The 20516-nt window shown below is 35.5% G+C and overlaps 1 protein-coding gene across 1 annotated transcript; it reads right to left on the bottom strand.

Moving 5' to 3' along the window:
- Positions 1-838: 838 nt before the first annotated feature.
- LOC139130698 (calpain-15-like) lies at positions 839-20292 on the bottom strand. The gene is made up of 13 exons (XM_070696452.1): positions 19887-20292; positions 16556-18467; positions 15914-16119; positions 14845-15028; positions 14364-14508; positions 13839-13917; positions 10257-10382; positions 8754-8906; positions 8064-8225; positions 7350-7561; positions 6246-6400; positions 5334-5512; positions 839-4630 (listed from the first exon to the last, which is right to left on the bottom strand). Exons 1-13 carry the CDS (start codon positions 20135-20137, stop codon positions 4459-4461), a joined length of 3936 nt encoding a protein of 1311 aa, XP_070552553.1. The 5' UTR covers positions 20138-20292; the 3' UTR covers positions 839-4458.
- Between the last annotated feature and the right edge of the window lie 224 nt (positions 20293-20516).

The following is a 20516-nucleotide window of genomic DNA, read 5'->3' as shown; positions in this document are numbered from 1 at the left end:
CCAAGTCAATCTGTATACAGATGTAATTCAGAGAGATATTATGTTTATTACATGCCTCGATGTTAGTGAAAATCAGTGATATATGAATAGGAAAATCAAGGAGTTAGCGGGCCAGTGAACGATGTACTGACTGGTTTCCATGGTTACCCGATCCAGTGAAGCCCTTCGACATTTTGGACGTCAAAGTAGACGCTTAACAGTAAATGTAAAATATCCGTGCGTGCACTGCTGTTTTGATTTTTGTTAAAATCTGGTAAAATTGTTTGAAAATGCCCTGCATGTAACTAAATATCATAAGGCATTAACTGTGAAGAGGCATGTAATAAAAATATTATTGCCTGAATACATGGGTTTATGTGCCCTCCTGGTGGGAGACAATTTGCCCTCCTGGTGTCAGGCAAATTGTCACCTGCTCTCTGGCACATAAACCCATGTATTCAGGCAATAATATATAATATTGTACCAATGTGTGTACATGCTATATCATTACTTAGAAATGGCTGAACTTCATTTTTTTCAATGGTGATATCAGGAAACTATGCTATGATGTATGTGAGAACATTAATTAGTTTCAAAAAATGACTCAATATGGCTGTGGAGCAGCCATTTTGTCGCCTTTTTTTAACGTACTACAGGAATATGGCACCTCCCAGTCTCAGCGCAGCTAGACGTCACATACTAAGTAAACTGTCAGCAATTTCAAGTAACTTTCAAAATATCCCAGAAATCTAAAGGGCAATTTCTTGTCACCAAATTCACTTTCAATACTTGTACATGCTGACACTGATTTGTTCAAAAAGGTAAATGGATTGAAGGTCAAATCTACACATTGGCAAGATAACTTTTGCACGTATATCTTTATTTACTGAAATATACAATATTTTTTCATTCTAGAATGAACAGCAAACCATTAAAATCAATAAAAATTATAACAGAATTTTCCAACACAGAACTACACAGAGTATGTGCAGGTACACTGCAAATCACTCTTACCAAAATAAAGTTACAGTACATGAAAACTGACAGCAGAAACACAGTACTGAAACTACCAAACTCAGGTGTTTCTTGTTGACATAAATTTTATTTGTTAGACTTACTTTGTCTCTTTGCACAATTTTTCAAACATTTGACTTTTAAGTTCTGAAGATGGAGCATTCATCACTGGCACTCAATGTCATGTAATGTGAGCTAGAAAAGAATTCATTAGAAAACTAGATAAAGTATAGCACACCATGCCATACTCACTATGGACTCCATAAATCAATATTGATCAGAACTGCAACCAACAGTAGAGTGCCTTTGATCAACATAACATATAATGTCTGTAAAGCTGTGGATCCCCTGGTCACACATAGAAACCTTCCTTTTTTAACTGCAGGAACAAGTTATGATTGTTGACAGTAAAACATGACATTTGAAAAATGTTAAAAAAATGAAGAGAAACGAAAATGTACCATAAATAACAGCAATAATGTTTGACATTGTATTAATTGTCATTAAAAAGTTTTATGACATTTTCCTTTTGAAGCTAAAGTTTTTATTGCCACTGTTATATCTTGTGTTATGATATCTGCATGTCACAAATTTTCATCCCGATGAAAACTTACGGAAGTGTGCCATACTAAAACTCAACTGATAATATCAAGCTGGTTTTATTTGTACACTCCTGTTGTTTATTGTTCAATATAATTCAGCAATGCTTGTGACTTTGTCAGTGTTCTCATAGTACAAAAAAATCAAATTCCAATACTATTGTAATTTGTTGATATTCCATAGCTTGTTTGTCAAGATTAATTCTACATGATACCAATTGTTCAAACACATATACCGGTAGGTCATGCTACAATAATTCATAGAAAGTAATAACTTCTTAACCCTCAAATTTTGCCAATCGTTGAATGTCATCTATTGAAGTAAAATATCCCTGTAACTTGATATCTGAAATTAAAAACCTGAACACTTGGCAAATAGCAACGATAAATGTTGAAACCAGTCTTGCTGTAAATAGTTTCTAAATTCCATTGTATTGCACCATTGATCCTATTTACAAAGGATAGTCACTCATTCATTGACAAGTACACTTTTATATTTCAAGACTCTGGACAATGTGTAATTGTGTCCAGGCACAAATACAGCTCACTCGCATAGCTATTCAAAAGTGTTTTGATTTTAGAACTGTAGCATTATAGAAAATTGTTCAGTAGTTATTCTACCTTTGTGTCTATGTATATATATGCACATGTACATCAATGCAGAACCATACAGTGTAAATGTGTATTCTGTAGAAGTCACTCATAGACTTGGAATTACTACTTCTCTTTCATCAAATATTCAAATATGCTCCATGACAGAAACACACATTTAAATAAGAATAACAAAATAATGAAAAGCTTGAATATAACTTGACTCTCAAACTCCATTTCAAATTCTGTTCCTATAATGGCTTGGGTAAGAGACGTGTGCAACAGAACTGTTTTACAAACAGCTTAAATGTTGCTATTTGAAAATCAACATAAAAGAAAAACACCACATCATGTAACACAATAACCATGAAAACAAAAGAAATACTGACCAAAATCTTGAAGGTAAAATTATCAAAGAATATCACCACTATTTGTATACATGCCTTCCCTGTCGAAATTATGAACCATTTATTGTCTTAGTAATGTGTGCTTTTCTGATTTTAGTCACAAGCACAGTTTGTTATTATTAGAAATGTTATAAAAACAGCATTTTTAATTATCACCATTATTGAACATTATTATGTAAAGTTCTAATTAGGTTCCATTTTGATAACTTAGATACTATAATAAAGAGCACTAACCAGCTTGTGTCACAAAACATTCCAATGATACAATGGTGTATCTTTCTGTCTGTCCATTTATTGAAACCTATCTTAACCTATCTTTCCTTGTCTCTCCTATAAAATGTGAACAAATTCCTGCTTCATCTTATTGGCTTCATGACTTAATGACTTTCATCGGTACAATGCTTCATTTATAAATACATTGAATAAAGTTTGACAGTACTGTAAAGTAAAGATGACAAAGTTGTAATGCTACTTTATCTCTAGAACACACCATTATAGTTATCAAAAATAAATGCCTATGTAAGTAGAGAAGCTTGATGAATGAATACAATTTATGAGTTGAATGGCCAAACATTAACTTGCATACAGCAGATAGTTTTCTTCATATTTTGTAAATACTAATGCAAATCACTGATATATAATAATACAGACAGTAAAGACTATGAGAAAAACAATTGGTAAATTGAGTGCTGGCCTTATTCTAGTACTATTTCATTCATTGCATTGAAAGAGAATTATGAATTGTGTGTAGTTTTAAAACCATGAAAAAAATGACAAAATATGCATTTGTATTTAAAAACAAGAATGAAGACGATTCCACTCGCATAGTCCTTTGATAATTCCTTTGATCACAATCATAAAGTAAAAGTATTCATTCACAAAAACCCAACAAAGTCTTGAAATAAGAACAGAAAATTCAATTCCAAAACAGCATTGTAGTTTAGCTGATAATTCAATTTGTAAATTCTTTCAAAGTATAAACATCAAACCATCCTAGAATTATGTGAATTATCTGATATCATTTGGTTTTATACATAATCATGAAATGAAATGATATTTTTGGACAACAATCAACATGTGTATTTGAATTAGCCAGTTACAAAAAAGTAATTATTTTGTATGAACAACATTAATAATGTATTGTAACTTAGTGTGTAACATATTGAGGAATCTTAAGAATTCATGAAGATGACACAAAAAGTGTTTGTATCAGTGATGTTCAGTATCAATGGATTTCATGGTTTGAAATTGTAATCACTTAGTTGACAGTGTGAAAGTACATCTGTTGATACATGTGTGTACGGCTTCTCTTCAGGAAATTGTTTTTTCTTATAAGTCAAAGTGGTGACTGAAGTGAACTATAGCTGCTGTAATTGCCTTTTGTGATCAATTTATGGGCTGTGTAAAGTTGCAGGATTTTAATTGAGTGTTGTTCACCATAAGAGCATATGAGTGCATACTAAAGATGTACCAAAGACAGGGCATGCATATCTCTGATGTATTCTCCACAGTATTGCCTATGTGTACAATTGACATCACTTTTCATCACCTGTCAATCATCCAACACTATTCCAGAATAGTCCAAGTCAGGTTTTTTCCTTTGACATTAACCGCTACTTTCCATGCAGAAGAAAGTTTCTTTGCCTGTGAATAATCTTTGCAATTCCTTACCATGTCACATTCTGGTAAACATATATGTCCAATCACAATTTCATGCAATTAAATCATAGAAAATATTATCATACAAGTTCATAAGAAGACATGATATGAAGTACGGTATGAGTAAATATCAGGTACAAGTAGCATGGATAATTTCCAAGGATGGCTGTGTCCTAATAACAATGTTTTCATTCACCAATGCTGATATTTTAGATGGGTCTGACCGTATGTAATCCAGATACATCTTCCTTAATATGAGGAAGGTGTTTCTCTCCTGATCCCCATGAGTCTAGATCATTCTTGAATGACATTCGATGTGTGATTCTATGCACTATTGTAAAACCGCTGCCTTCTAACTGGGTCAAGACATTCAAAACTTGCCTGAAACAAACAGAAGTTATAATGATTGTAGTGAATACAATTTGCAGATGAAGTGTATCTGTATGTGTCATTTGTAATTGTGTTCATTTTAATAAAATTAGTGAGAATATATTATAACAACCCTAAGTCTTCACAGTTTAATGGCATAATTTGGTAAAAAAGTTTTCTGCATTTCAAAGACTTCATATTGAACTTGACTGAACTACTGTAGACACAAATCATTCTCTTTACATCATCAACTGAACTCTAACAAAGTGTATAATCTTCATATTATTCATGAAACATGACACACTGGCAGCATCTCTACCACTTATGAAAGAAAACACTTTTCTCCTTTAACAACACTATTGATGGCAATATTTCACAGCAGTTGTTGATTCTTACGATACTTTCAGTCCATCAAATGACATTACAGTGCCAATTCATCACAGTGACTGTTGTTAATACAAGATATTATATGTAACAATGCTACTCTATGACATGACAAGAAGCTCATAAGATTGTCACAAAACTATTTCATACATAATTTGTTGACCTAGGTTATTTGGTGTAATAACAGTTTGATTTCATGCTTCTTCCATTTTTGCACCTTGATAGAATTGCGGGTCTTTACTTGATAGATTACCAGTATGATAAATGTGTGTGTGTATTACAGACCATGTGACTATCGCAAGTCACATGACTATCACATGATAAAGCTCACCTATGCAGTGGTGGTACACAGTCTGTAGTTATCAGACATCCTCTAGTAGAGACAACATTAAAACTGTTTGTACAGTCACATCTGATGTGAAGACATCGGTCTGCATGGCGATTCTCAACAACTACAATCAGACCAGCCCATCCATGATCCAAGTAATAACAAGTCACTCCCTCTCTGCCCTACAGTATCAAAATAATTGTAGTATCAGTCATCCAGCAAGTTGACTGAAAGTAAGACATGAGTAGCTTACTGGTATAAAAGATACCAAACAATATCACTGTGTGTTGTCTGAGAGTTGTACTCTACATGGAGGTCACGGTCATAAGGTAGTATTCCAATGTTACTACGTGCATTTTCCTGTAAAGTAAGCTTGAATTGGTCAAACTGCTTCTGAATATGGTATAGTGAAAATCAGAACAAAAGTTGATATTGGATGTAATAACATAAATTAGAAATGTTCATATTACATCATAATGCACTTTTTCGGTGTCAAGTCTGACACGGTTCACACTTCAATAGAAGCTATATACATGAAAAAGTGACATCATCATTACTGTTTGACACAGTGAAATAAATTGATAGACATAAGTGACTGATAGAATATTATTCTGGTAACATGCTTGGAAGTTGCAGTATGTCAGAGAAGTTCAGTTAGTTTTTTATTTGATTTCACGACAAACTGAAACCAATACACTGGTGAAACAAACAATAGAAGAGATGACTTTATGAAGAACCACATGAGGCTTGTTGGTATGTTGTGTATGTAACACACTTCAGCACAGACATATTTGAACTATACAAAGGTTGTTTGTGTTGAAGGGCATATAGATGACACAAGACAGAGTAAAGAAGAACAGTCAACTCATAACCAGTTAATCATAACCACTAGTGAAAAATGATGTGTTGTATTACCTCATGTCGTTTACCAACTGCTACTGCTAACTGCAATACTGCATCAGCAAGGAATGTTCTGGAGGGTTGTATCTGATCAACCATCACCATTTTAGAGCTATGTATAGTTAGTGTATAGGCTGGAAGTGCACTTTTCCTGACAGGGCTTTTAGAACCTGTACAGATTAAATAAAACACAAGTTGTCATTGAAAAAGTCTGTACATGAAAGTGACATATGTACAAATCTCATCGTGTCTTAATCTGCCATGACACGTACTGATTTGCATGATGTTTGGGTCAAGTCTAAACAGAGTGTAAGGACTATAGAATCTCACAGCCCCATGAACCTGGGATCAGATGTCTCACACGAGTTGGGGATATTTTGTCTCACACAAGCTGCAGGCGAGTGTGAGACAAAATACCCCCAATGAGTGTGAGAAATCTGATCCCAGGTCCTTGGTGCGTGAAATTCTTTTTCTCACTTGACCACAGAATGTGTTAAATTCACATTAAAAACTTTGAATGATTACTTTAAGTGTATCAGTGATTATCCTACTTCATGGCCATGTATTAATTATTCCGCGTCGCTAACACAAACTCTGTGGTGAGTTTCACAGCCAATATTTCAACTTCTGCTCCGGACTAGATCATGATCCATCAGGAAAAATTGGTGATATATTCCAAGTGGCCAATGTTTACTTGTTATTTGGATAATTCAGCTGTCTTTTGTGAGTCTGTCATCAACGATATACAACATTATCAAAAATCGTGACAAAAGTGTCCTCTGCCACTGCACAACTGTGACTTGCTTACTTTGTAATTCCAGTCCTTGTGCCACTCATTGCGCCATTGGATAATATTTGGTACATGGAACGAAAGGCTGTTTATTATTCAATCAGAACGCTTTTGTATGTTCGTATTTATACATAGTGTAGGACAATTTCCGAGAGTGTAGGATCGATTTTTCCCGCACCGTTGATCCCACACTCCCAGTAGCCAGGAATGTGCCAAAAGCGATCCCACACCGGTGTTCTCACACTCCTAGCACATCAACAGTCTTCTATGATATCTCTGATTCCTGAGTACATTTCATAGCACAGGTTTAAGAAATACCCAAAACATACCTTGCATATCTACCCCTGTGGTCCAATGATTGAAAGCTGTACAGACTATAATGTATCGGCCTGGCTCTAACATGGCATTACAACCTACAAAACCCTTGACTTGTCTTCTGCAGTATGTATCTAACTTGTAAATGCCTGTAGTACAATCATTAGATGTTCTCAACACAATGATTCCAAGATCCACAAGATTACGAGTACTCCTGTGTGCACCTCTGGAGGGGAAAAAAAATTTGGAATAGGAACTAAATGTTGCATGACTTAGTTTTGTCAGTACAATGGTAGAGTTGATTACATCATCAATTCTAAATTTCACAGAGCTCTCTTTATTATACAACATGATTAGTTTTATCCTAATAGCATCTCTATATAAAAAAGAAGTAAGGTAGATAATATACAGGGTGATGGTTTGCTTGTCATTATTCATTATGAATAAAATTATCTGTTCACTTGTACATCTATGATGTTAAATAATAATGTGTTACTATAAATATGAGCTCAGAGTTCAAATTTTGGTGACTGCTTTATCAGAAACTGTTCACATTTTGGGAATATAAACATGCAAACCATTTCACAGACTACTATTGCTTCACATAAACCTTAACAGAAATCGTTTGTATTTGCAGTTGACATTATAATGCTGATATCAAAATCTGAAGCACTATGACCAAGGAATGAGGTGGATATATGTGATGGATAATCGTAGATTGTACACACCTGCCAGCTTCTTGGAACAATCCAAATTCAACCTCTGTAGGTTGATGTATTGTTAAGATTGTAACTTGTAGAGCACTACCAGCATAGTCTGAGAAGATTCCATTGACTCTTGCCTCCAACCAATCTGTTTTCACTTTGCAAATATCAACACAGTCAAAGTACCTACAAGTCACAAAGATTGAATGCAGGTTTTACTCTGAAAATATCCTCCCCCCACCTCCCCATCCTATGTTTCTTCTTTCAACCAAACATTCACTAAGGTGAATAGAAAAATTGATAAAGATGTGTGCACAATTTATATACAGTGAGTAACATTTTTGGTCTTAAATTAAAAGATACTGGACCTATCAATGATACCTCATCTCTACTGAGACAATACACAGAATGACAAGGGTGATTTCAAGTTGGAAAGTGGTGTCATGAATTTGATCTAATGTAAAGGAACAGTGCTCTGTTAACATGTGTGTATGTTTGGACAGCTGCAATGTGAGTAAAAATGCAGACTTTTTACTTTAAATGCATTTATTCATGATGGAATTTTCTTGAAATATTCACTCGAACATCATATGGACATTCATACCGTTGTGTTTTTATTCCTTCTTCATAGAAATGCACCATATTTTGATTGACACCTTGAGCGTGGAATGTCAAAATGTCTGGAGCAGAAATGAGAATTTTGCAAAAACTTACTTCATAACATCATCCAGTGACATCCAAAAGACACCTTCTGAAGCACCATGTGCCATTAAAACTTCTCTTAAATCACTTGTCCATAGTGGTGACTCATCGGACCAATCACCTTTCCAGGAATATGTACCCCATGGATTACGGAATCGGATCAATCTATGATACATGACACATATCATACTTTTAACACTTGTCTTTTATGAGGATTCACATGTAACATTCTTTATAAACTACTGTAATAAGCAAGCATTTCATTCCCTCAATCATGATTACTGCAAACTTTTTTAAGTAACAAATGCTTAATCTTGAAATCTTACAGCTCCATTACAGTAGCTGTAACTTTTCATGCATTGTAAATTATTTTTATTCTGTGTATAAAATTCTTTTCAACATTCTCCCGAAGCATGGTGAAGCACCAACTGTTCAACTTGTTACCACTGTTTGTATATGTATGTATCAGGCCAAATCTTAGTGTAACTGATGTAATTGAGTGACTTTCAGTCCAGTGTAGAACTCACTTGCCAACAATGTAACATTGCATACTGTACTCAATGCATTATGTTGGAAGGCTAATAAACATACTTCAAGGAGAGAGAAATATGCACTGAGGAGGATAAAATAATGACAAAATATCCCAAGTTACAGCTGCTGTCCCAAATGCAAGATAAAGCTGTGAGAAAATACCACTGAAATAGCTTCACTTTGGCGACACAATCTTATTCAGTATCTACATGATTTTTGTGGAGTATGAGTAAGTGATGTACTTATACAATATTTACTTAATAAAGGCTATTAAATATTATCATTTACCATATTGTTGATAGAATGCAAATTACAATCATTATGTTTTAAGTGGAAATCAAGCTATTACAGGTGACAACCTAAATATTTGGGCAAAACAGCAGGTAACATTTGAATCCTGTAAAAATCATCTCTGAATGGAATTTCTATACCGGTATTTGGAAAGACATTAAGCTGTAATCCATGTTACTTTCAGCATATTCAAATACCCTCCATCACTGTAAACCTAATTCAGGGTTTCACTGGTCTTCCATTTTAAAAAAACATCTTTCCTCTTTCAACTGCTTTACACAAACATAATTATACACCATTAACTCACAAAGCATCCATGACTGTCATATCCACATCACATATCTAGTTGTGAAAGAGGTTCTGAACACAATCAATAGTTAATCGTTGATATGGTAATGTGGGTAAGGTTGACAGGTCAAGGTGTGAGGTGGTAGAAATGAGACCCCCACACCAATCCCTGTCCCCTTACCCAACATCACACCTTTTGCAGGGCCATGTGACCAACTATGAACCAATAATATGGCTTTTTTCATCACTGTAAAAGGCAAACCAGGAGCTAATATCATTGGATTAAGTGTGCTTGTCACGATTCATGACATTAATAAATAAAAAAAGCTTGTTACTATATTTTATTATAATGTATAGATTGTGTGTTTGCATAGAGGAATGTAAAAGACAAGCATGCAGTCTTACCTATGTTCACAGATGTCTTGTACATCCAAGACAGAGTAGGCATGTCTAGGTCTTAGTCCTATGGCATGATAGTCAGCATCATTTACTTTCATGTTACCACCACCACACGATGCTCCCATTAGAAATCTAAAGTTGAACATTCAGTTTTCTTTATTGAATTAATATATTCATCTGATATTGGTCAGTACTTATGTATCAAAGAGTGGCAATTCTTGAATTCTAAAGGTCAAGGAGAATGCATTACACATGCAAATCTCTTATTATTGAAAGTCTGACCAATGATATGTGAATGTGAATACCAGTGAATAATTGTGACACAGTGATTGAAAGTCTGACCAATGATATGTGAATGTGAATACCAGTGAATAATAGTGACACAGTGATTGACAATCTAACCAATGATGTGTGAATGTGAATACCAGTGAATAATCGTGACACAGTGATTGAAAGTCTGACCAATGATATGTGAATGTGAATACCAGTGAATAATCGTGACACAGTGATTGACAATCTAACCAATGATATGTGAATGTGAATACCAGTGAATAATTGTGACACAATGACTGAAAGTCTGACCAATGATATGTAAATGTGAATGCCAGTAAATAATAGTGACACAGTGATTGAAAGTCTGACCATAGACCCTCGAGAAAAACGAGGGTCTATGGTTTGACCAATGATGTGTGAATGTGAATACCAGTGAATAATTGTGACACAATGACAGGTCTGACCAATGATATGTGAATGTGAATACCAGTGAATAATAGTGACACAGTGATTGACAATCTAACCAATGATGTGTGAATGTGAATACCAGTGAATAATTGTGACACAGTGATTGAAAGTCTGACCAATGATATGTGAATGTGAATACCAGTGAATAATCGTGACACAGTGATTGACAATCTAACCAATGATGTGTGAATGTGAATACCAGTGAATAATTGTGACACAATGACAGAAGGTCTGACCAATGATGTGTAAATGTGAATGCCAGTAAATAATAGTGACACAGTGATTGAAAGTCTGACCATAGACCCTCGAGAAAAACGAGGGTCTATGGTCTGACCAATGATGTGTGAATGTGAATACCAGTGAATAATTGTGACACAGTGATTGAAAGTCTTACCAATGATATGTGAATGTGAATACCAGTGAATAATAGTGACACAGTGATTGAAAGTCTAACCAATGATGTGTGAATGTGAATACCAGTGAATAATTGTGACACAGTGATTGAAAGTCTGACCAATGATATGTGAATACCAGTGAATAATTGTGACACAATGACAGGTCTGACCAATGATATGTGAATGTGAATACCAGTGAATAATTGTGACACAGTGATTGAAAATCTAACCAACGATATGTGAATACCAGTGAATAATAGTGACACAATGACAGAAGGTCTGACCAATGATATGTGAATGTGAATACCAGTGAATAATTGTGACACAGTGATTGACCATCTAACCAATGATGTGTAGATGTGAATACCAGTGAATAATCATGACACAGCGACTGAAAGTCTTACCAATGATATGTGAATGTGAATACCAGTATATAATTGTGACACAATGACAGAAGGTCTGATCAATGATATGTGAATGTGAATACCAGTGAATAATCGTGACACAGTGATTGACCATCTAACCAATGATGTGAATGTGAATACCGGTGAATAATGTGGACACAATGACAGGTCTGACCAATTTTATGTGAATGTGAATACCAGTGAATAATTGTGACACAATGACAGAAAGTCTGACCAATGATATGTGAATGTGAATACCAGTGAATAATTGTGACACAGTGATTGACAATCTAACCAATGATGGTAAATGTGAATACCAGTGAATAATCATGACACAGTGATTGACAATCTAACCAATGATGTGTGATGTGAATGTGAATACCAGTGAATAATTGTGACACAGCGATTGAAAGTCAGACCAATGATATGTGAATGTGACTACCAGTGAATAATCGTGACACAGTGATTGACAATCTAACCAATGATATGTGAATGTGAATACCAGTGAATAATTGTGACACAATGACTGAAAGTCAGACCAATGATATGTGAATGTGAATACCAGTGAATAATCGTGACTCAATGATTGACAATCTAACAAATAATATGTGAATGTGAATACCAGTGAATAATTGTGACACAATAATTAGAGTCTTTCCAAATCAAACGGAATCCAGTGCAGAAGCCATATACAAGTAAAGTTGCAGAGGACAATGGTATGAGCAAAGCAGCATATTCATACAATAAACGACAACTTTCTTGATAAAAGGTTACAAATGTACATCACTAACAGGTATTGTCAGTAGAAAATACATTAGGAAGGGCATACAAAACGATAAATATGAAAGTACATTTACACTATAGAATGAGATTGACTAGATAATCACAGAAGGTAGACATTTACTGGATAATCACAGAAGGTAGAAGGATAGACAGGAAACTGAGGTAAACATCAAAAAGAGCTGTATTCCTCAGGCTGTGTGATATGGGTTGTAATGTGTGAAAAAACAATCACAGACTCTCAGACCTGATGCAATTGATTGTCTCTTGTGTTCACTATTCAAATACAGAAATAGTAACTTTATACCACAGGCTTTGTACTTTAATTTCTTCTTACACTAAATAATTGATACAAATTATCATTGAAGTATGATTTATAAATTTGTGAACTGCCTTCAGGGTAAGGTTGGTTTATATCGTCATTCAAGCGAGTAAAAATTTGATGGCATATGCTTGCCTCTGTATAGCATCAATTGAAATGTGTATTGTCCTATTGGCTGTGTACCCTCTCATCGCATGATAACTTTGTAACAATTACTTGTTATGTCTCATGAAATAAACAGCCCCAAATTATCTGTTGTGTATAAACTCCTAGGTATAAGCTGGTTCTTCGTGGTACTGTCTTTTACTGATACAAGAACTGATCAGCTTATGCATGCATGTCCATTCAAAGTACAAGGTACCATCAATGTAGCCAAATGAACATTCTGCGATATACAAAATTTTCTTCATGATATTGTGACAAAAAATCACCCCAGACTACAGCTGAAGTTTTATTTTTACACATGAGAATTATGCCACAGTTGTGTATACATTCTCTCAGTCATTTTGGCAAGTAAAGACTTTGTTATCGGACTTTGGCTAGTAATTTTGCTACAGGGCAAAAATGAATGAGCAATTTTTGCAGGATATGTGGTGGCTACCTAAAACGTTTTATATAAAAAGGAGAGCAATAAGTCACTTTTCCATTTTTTGATTTATTTAGCCAGACACGATGCATGTACTTGCAAAATCCTGTGGCAGGTAATATGAGAAGTTATGGGATATTTTGGCAAAGGAATTTAAGTCAACTTACATCTGATTTTCACATGGTTAACATCTACAGAACATGTCAATGGGATAGCTGCAGTAAAACCTGATTTCAACCCACAATGCATCAAACACAACCGCCAAAATAGCATGTCTATCCCTTTTCTACTGTCTATGGGAAAATGGACTTTGAAACTTACAAGTGTTAAATTTTATATGAGCATTAGTGAAAAACATACCCAGCTTCCTTTGAACTCAATAATTTCACCCAAACTAAGTCTTTGTCAATTGGTGGATCTGTGGGTTTCAATCCACTACCTGCACAAATAAACAAAAAAAATATCATCTCAAACTCTATTCCCTCATCATCAAATCATGATTCAATTTCTGCTGTAACTAGAAGTATTTGATTTCAAATCAGTTCTTGAAGATATTGGTTCTGGGATGCCTGGATAACAACTTTGTGGCATGTAAAATGTAAAAGTAATGAATGAATACATTAAAATAATCTGATGACTATGCTGGACAGCTAGTATATTGTTTATGCCATGGAAGCCATATGGTTTGTTTAATGAAGTAAAGCAATGCATGCATGGTAGTATGGTAATGGTATTCAGAGCTGAAGGATAACATTATTAAGAAAATATCACATTGCCATTTGTATGAAACTCAGTCCACACATAAGTTACTCAGCTTAACACAAACGTATCTGCCTACAGTGATTATTTTGGCAAACCAAATTGGAATGTACTTGATACACTTACTTTGCAATGGTAAGCTTTCACAGGGAGAACCAGTTAGAGTAGCCAGACCTTCAATACATCTACCCGATACCAAAGCTTGGTAACAACCATGCATTTTGGCTAATGCTTTCTCTATCAACGGTACCCACAACTGTCTTCGCTTTGCCTAAATCATACAACATGTATGAAATTCACATCATGTTAAGATAGTAAACAAACCTAATGAAAATGTCAGAAAATGTTTATCATAGATCATAATACTGCTTTTAAGACATTTGTGTCTAGATGTTTTTATTCTTAGAGTCCACTCTTTATAAATATTGTATTTTCAAATTCTTTCAGTTTATTTTTGTCTTGTCTGTTGCTATTGTACTGTTTGTATTTTATTTTCTCTGAGTCTGTTATTGGGCCTTTGAGCCACCCGTCAAATATATATATAAATAAATACATTAATTAATCAATTATTAAATATACTGGTACATGATAACTGTAAAAGACATACCCGAGAATAAACAAGTAATTTATTGTGATCACATGGTAGGGTATCATCAATAACTACAGTAGTCCATACACCATCTTTACAGAGCCGTATTTGATAAACACCTTCTGGAATGTATTCTCTTGTAATCATAATTTTCTCTAGAAGGTCAGGTCTCTCTGCAAGAACTGCTAATGCACTTAAAAACCTGCAAACAATCAGTACAATTAACTGTAAGCCACTATTAAACAAAATATTCCCTTTCATCAAAGTCATCCATATCTATATAATATGAATAAGACTCCACATTACATGCGACTTATGTTTGAGCTTCCATTAACTAAGGAAAATATAGAGTGCAACTTTGCCAAAAGGATGAGACATATCCCATGCACTACAAACAATCTGCTATCACTTTCACTGTACATCACACTGATCTCTGAGATGTATATAGCATTTGTTGAAGAAAGAAAAGAATTTAATGACAACTGACATATTGCTACAGAGAATACTTGTTTAACAATGCTGGACATGTACATTTGTCATAGTATATCCTCCAAAGAACACATGATTTATATTGATATTGATTTGTAATGATTATCTTTCATCAATTACAGCTTTACCATACATGGCAATAGTCCCTTTCTTTAATAATTTAAAATACCTGTTTCTGAATTCTAGGTCAGACAGCTTCATTATGTAAGTGAATTTCACATTATTGTATTACAGACCCCAAGTGGTCAAGATTTCTAGAACTGCATTTCCTTTCCCATTGTTCATAAATTTAGCAGAGGATAATTTTGCCATTGTATTGATAAGCTACAATGATGAGTCAAACTATCAATAAGAAATTGTTAATTTAGTGGTGTGAGTTTAATACTCTTATACATATACTTCATCCTTTTTATTGTTTAAGTGATGTTTCATTATCTACATCTTGTGATGTCTGGGCCGAGATGATATTTCACAGATTCATGAAAATTCCCCTTGATACTATGATCTATTGTGATTCATGTCTCTCTTTTCTATTTGGAAAGACTACCGGTAACTGCCAGACACTTTGTCAATTTTTCCAGCAATGCTAACAACTTACCAACAATTACCCAGAATGCCCTGTGATATGTCTGATGGCATGGGAGTTCTAAAGACAGTCCATGGTATCTTATATTCACCATGTGATTGGCATGCTATCTGACTTGGTCTCAGCCACCGATGTACTCTGGAATCCTTTGTATCAGTGCTGTAGAAGAGAGACTTTGGGGCTGGAGGAAAGCTGTCATCAACAAATGGTGACTTGTACTGTGATATGGAAAGTGAAAGAAAAATTGTCAAAAGGGCACTGCATGCAAAATGATACTCATGAGTGTGAACTTATAATTGTGATTTCATCAACCATATAACCAATGCCATACTGCCCAAAATTTGACAGTGTGTGAAAAAAACAAATCAGCATGTTTGAATGCCGATGCAGATTTATCGTCTGTTGGAATATATCAAGAAAATCTGATTTCACTGGGATGAGCTGTACAAAAATTCTACCATGGACTAGACTAGAGGGAGTGTTATTGTGTAGCATATAGCAACAGAGAAATAACTAATTTTAAACTATTAGACAGTTGTCATGACACCTGGACTTCAAGCCAAATGGGAAAAATAAGTTGACGACACTACACTACACTACATCATTCATAAAGGATTGCATTTCTGTAAGATTTTATGATAAATTTGACTTCACCTCTTTGCAGAACTTCACAATCTTTTCAAACTGTTGTTTTGCTGAATCCTCATCTTTCTTCCTTCTTGATTCAATCACTACACTTCTCTGTCTCTGAATTTTACCTGAACTTGATGCACTTTCTTGACTTGGCTTTTTCCGATCATAATTACAGAGGATACATTGGTCAATGTTTGTGTCATTTTCCAAGGTACAAGATGGACAATTCCAAGTCTTTCCTGACACTGCACTAGGAAATCCAGAAAATGCTGAAATACTGTCTTGTTTGTTGGCACCACATATACAGCACACATTGATCAGGTTTGTGTTGTTGTAGGTACAAGTTTGACATGACCACTCACTGTCTGTAGGTTTTTTTGGTGTACTAGGAGCAGGTGTTGTTGCTGCTGAAGTCTTCTGGCTCCCACATGCATTACATTCAAAGATGTTTTCCTGGTTTAATAATGTACACTCTTTACACTGCCATGTTTTCACCCTGAGTGCATTGCTTCTTTGGATTGGTCCAGTTGGAGATGTTGGAACAAATGAGACAGATTCTTTGTTGAGGTCAATTGTAGCCTTGCCTTCATCTCCATCTTTATGCTGTTCACACACTGTGCAGTATTCTGTTGACAAAGGGTTCTCATTAGCAGTACAATGCATACAGGTCCACATATCTGCAGCTTCGTCATTGACTGTGCTAGTATCTTGTGATGCATCAGTTTCACTGGTTTTACCACTGTCTGATTTACTCTCAGAGTTCAACTCATTGTGGTCATCTTCTGACTTTACTAAGGGGCTATTGCTGTCAGCAGAGTTGTCTGACTGACTGCTACTACTGGCGCTATCATTATCATTATCAACCAGGATACTATCACCATCGTTGTCATGGCCATCACTATCATCACCTATATCACCATCATCATTGTTGTTGTTACTGCCATCATGATCGCACTTGTCATTTTTGGATACAACAGACTTTTTGCTAAGCTGATCATTACAAGTATCAATACTGGTATCCTTTCCTTGACCTATGCCGTTCTTTTCTTTTTCAACATCCTTTGTTCTTTGCAGTTTTAGACTCATTTTCTTTGTGATCTTGCATTTAGAGCATTTTTTCTCAACATTTTTGATATTACAGCGTGCACAATGCCAGTCTTTTACAGTATTATCAGTAACTCTATCTTTGGTATCAGTCTTGCCTTCCACATGTTTCTCATTTGAAGTATTTGTAGATGTAGATTTTTCATTTGAAGCCAAAGCCAATGTGGGTTTTGTTTTGGTTAAATGTGTTTGTACAACATCAGTAACATTTGGGCTCCTTTTATTCAGAGGTGAATTTGCTTTGTTCTGTTGGGATGAATTACCATCCTCTTTTGGCTTTACAATTATTTCCTTGGGTCGCTTTGGAGATTTTGCAGGCACTGACTTTGCTGGGCCATTCAAAACACCCTTGCCTTCTTCTGTACTTCCTGGAGGTCTACTCAAATTAGCAGGAAGTTCCAATTTGGGAAGGGATATTTTTCTTGGTGCTTCACAAATTTCACAAGATTTTGCACTCAGGCTGTTGTCGTAAGTACACCGAGGACATTTCCACAAGTCAGATTTAGTTGAGGTGCATGTATCAAGATTATTACTTGTAGTGGTAGTAGTAGTTGATACACTAGAAGGGTCAGTAACTGCTTTGCCTTCTCCACCACTGCAACCAATCAGAGGTACTGAATCAATGCCCATCAACTCTTTCTCATCTTGAAAGTCAGACTCAAAGCACCTTGGATTGTTACACATACTACATGAAGTAGAGTTTGCTGAATTTGAGTATGTGCATGCTTGACAAGCCCACTGAGAAGCTGCACTTGCCATGATTGCTTCAGTTTCCACTTCCGTTGTTTTTGGTTCAGTCTCACTGCTTGTTGAGCTTACTTTGATATTTCTGGAGCAAAACAGGAAACAAATTGTAAAAAAGATGGGAAAGCATATTATTCGGAGAAGAAGTGAAGGAAAGCATGAAATACAAGCTTTCCCCACTTCCTTCATTGACAGGAAATACAAAATACTCTCTTCAAAAGTGAAACTTCCAGAGGTAAAGCTGCAAGAAAAAAGTTAGCATCCACTCCCCCTCTCCCTACCATGGTTTCAACCATGTTCAACATCAATCGTACCTTGGTTTAGTGGTATAGAAAATTAAATAGTCTATAATTTACAAACTTTGACAGGATATCAGTGACATGAACTACAGCTAACACTTATTGACTTTGCATTAGTTAAGATATGGTGAGTGAAAAGACAACACAGTACTCTATTCATCAGTATATACTCTTACTCAATCATGTACATATTCACATCTCACCATGAGGTGCTGATACAAAACAGTTTCATAGCCCATAACTTTCCCTGTTTCCCCATCACAAAATATTGCAAGGGAAAGTTATAGACTATGAAACAGCAGTTTCAACATGACATGCTAATGATACCAGTTCAAGTACACACAATAACAACATAAACATGAAGCCTCTTTTTGGCAGACACAAAATACATACGAATTCAACAGTACCCGTTCCATCTGCTACCTCCATGCTGTAACTCACTGATTAAAGCCCTGATATTGGCAGAAACGTGAGTTCAATATTAATATATCTCTGTTACTTATTTATAACACTATGGAAACATTAATTGTACTGACTTGCCTATTTGAAAACCTGAAGGGCCACTCCTAAATTCCTGGTTCTTGTATTATTTTCAGCATTTTTACCTCCATGGTTTTAGCATGGAGGTAAAAAAGACCCCATGGTTGTAGTCGACATTGAACATTTACATGATATTAGTACTTTTTTTTCAATCCACGTTGCTCGGATTACTTCATGTTGTCACTGACTGAGTACTGAGTATTTACAAGGTGTTAGTTCATTGAACTTTAATCACTGCAGACAAAATGAACTCAACAGTTTTATGCTGCTAATTGTCAGTCTCGTGAATGCCATACACACTCACCGGTGACCATGATTCTACCATGGAGGTACTACTACCTCCACGATTCTACCGAGTTCGGCGGTGGTGACGATACACAATGTGACAGATTTCCAACTATGATATCATGATATTAATGAAGTGTTATTTTATTTTAAATATACGGTTGTACCTTTATAATTGCCCTGTTCCAGTATACCCCATGATTTCCAGATGTTATTGTGAACGGTTGTATCAATCCTACTACCTCCATGGTCAATCCATAGACCTTTTTTCTCGAGGGTCTATGGTCAATCCTACGCGACGTGTACGATTCGGGGAAGACAAACGTAAACAACACGATGAAATCACGATGGCGATCAAAATTAATTGTCAAATTACTAACCTGTTCTCTTGTGTTAACTCCCAATCGTCAGCCCGGTCACGAAAACGCATGCATTCATGACACTCCCTTGTGCCCCCGTTCTCTAGACAAACATCACAGAGCTTTCCTTCAGCAACCGTGACTTCCGTTCTGACTGATGGCAGTGATGCCGATGGCGACGGACGCAAGGCGCCGCCGTATCGTCGACAAGAGTGAAATTCTCCTGTCGTATTCTCAGCACAGACCACAGGCTCCGAAGGGCTGCTTCCCATATTACGATTATGTCATGATCTTGAAAGCCTGTCGTAACAAAACAAAATAATTCTGGCGAACTGATAAGGCAGTTCCAATCTTCATGGTATCTCTGCCGTGTAGTCCCTACGTAACCGTAAACCATGCGAAGAGGTACTTCCTGTAAGATGCATCTATACGATTCTGTAAGATTGATGTCGATTGGTCATCAATCAGACCATAATGAATGCATGGAGTGGGCGGCCCCTTACATTTAATTTTCAATGAAAATACACATAGCTTCTTGTCCCAATGTAAAGTTTGATAACATCCAACAGAAAGACAATGGTGCAAAAAACTTTAAAAAAAATAAGAAACATTACTCAATCGAGAACCATTTCTTGAGAAATGTCATTGCTA

The sequence above is a fragment of the Ptychodera flava genome, chromosome 4 (genome assembly GCF_041260155.1).
Source record: "Ptychodera flava strain L36383 chromosome 4, AS_Pfla_20210202, whole genome shotgun sequence".
Classification (NCBI taxonomy): domain Eukaryota; kingdom Metazoa; phylum Hemichordata; class Enteropneusta; family Ptychoderidae; genus Ptychodera; species Ptychodera flava.
This window is presented reverse-complemented; position numbering and strand designations above follow the sequence as displayed.

Coding starts and splice junctions, on each gene's coding strand:
- LOC139130698 (XM_070696452.1), bottom strand. CDS start 20,137: ATGGGAAGCAGCCCTTCGGAGCCTGTGGTCTGTGCTGAGAATACGACA. Junction 14,509..14,844: donor AATTACTTGTTTATTCTCGG/GTATGTCTTTTA, acceptor TGTATGATTTAG/GCAAAGCGAAGACAGTTGTG. Junction 6,401..7,349: donor CACAGGGGTAGATATGCAAG/GTATGTTTTGGG, acceptor TAATCTGTACAG/GTTCTAAAAGCCCTGTCAGG.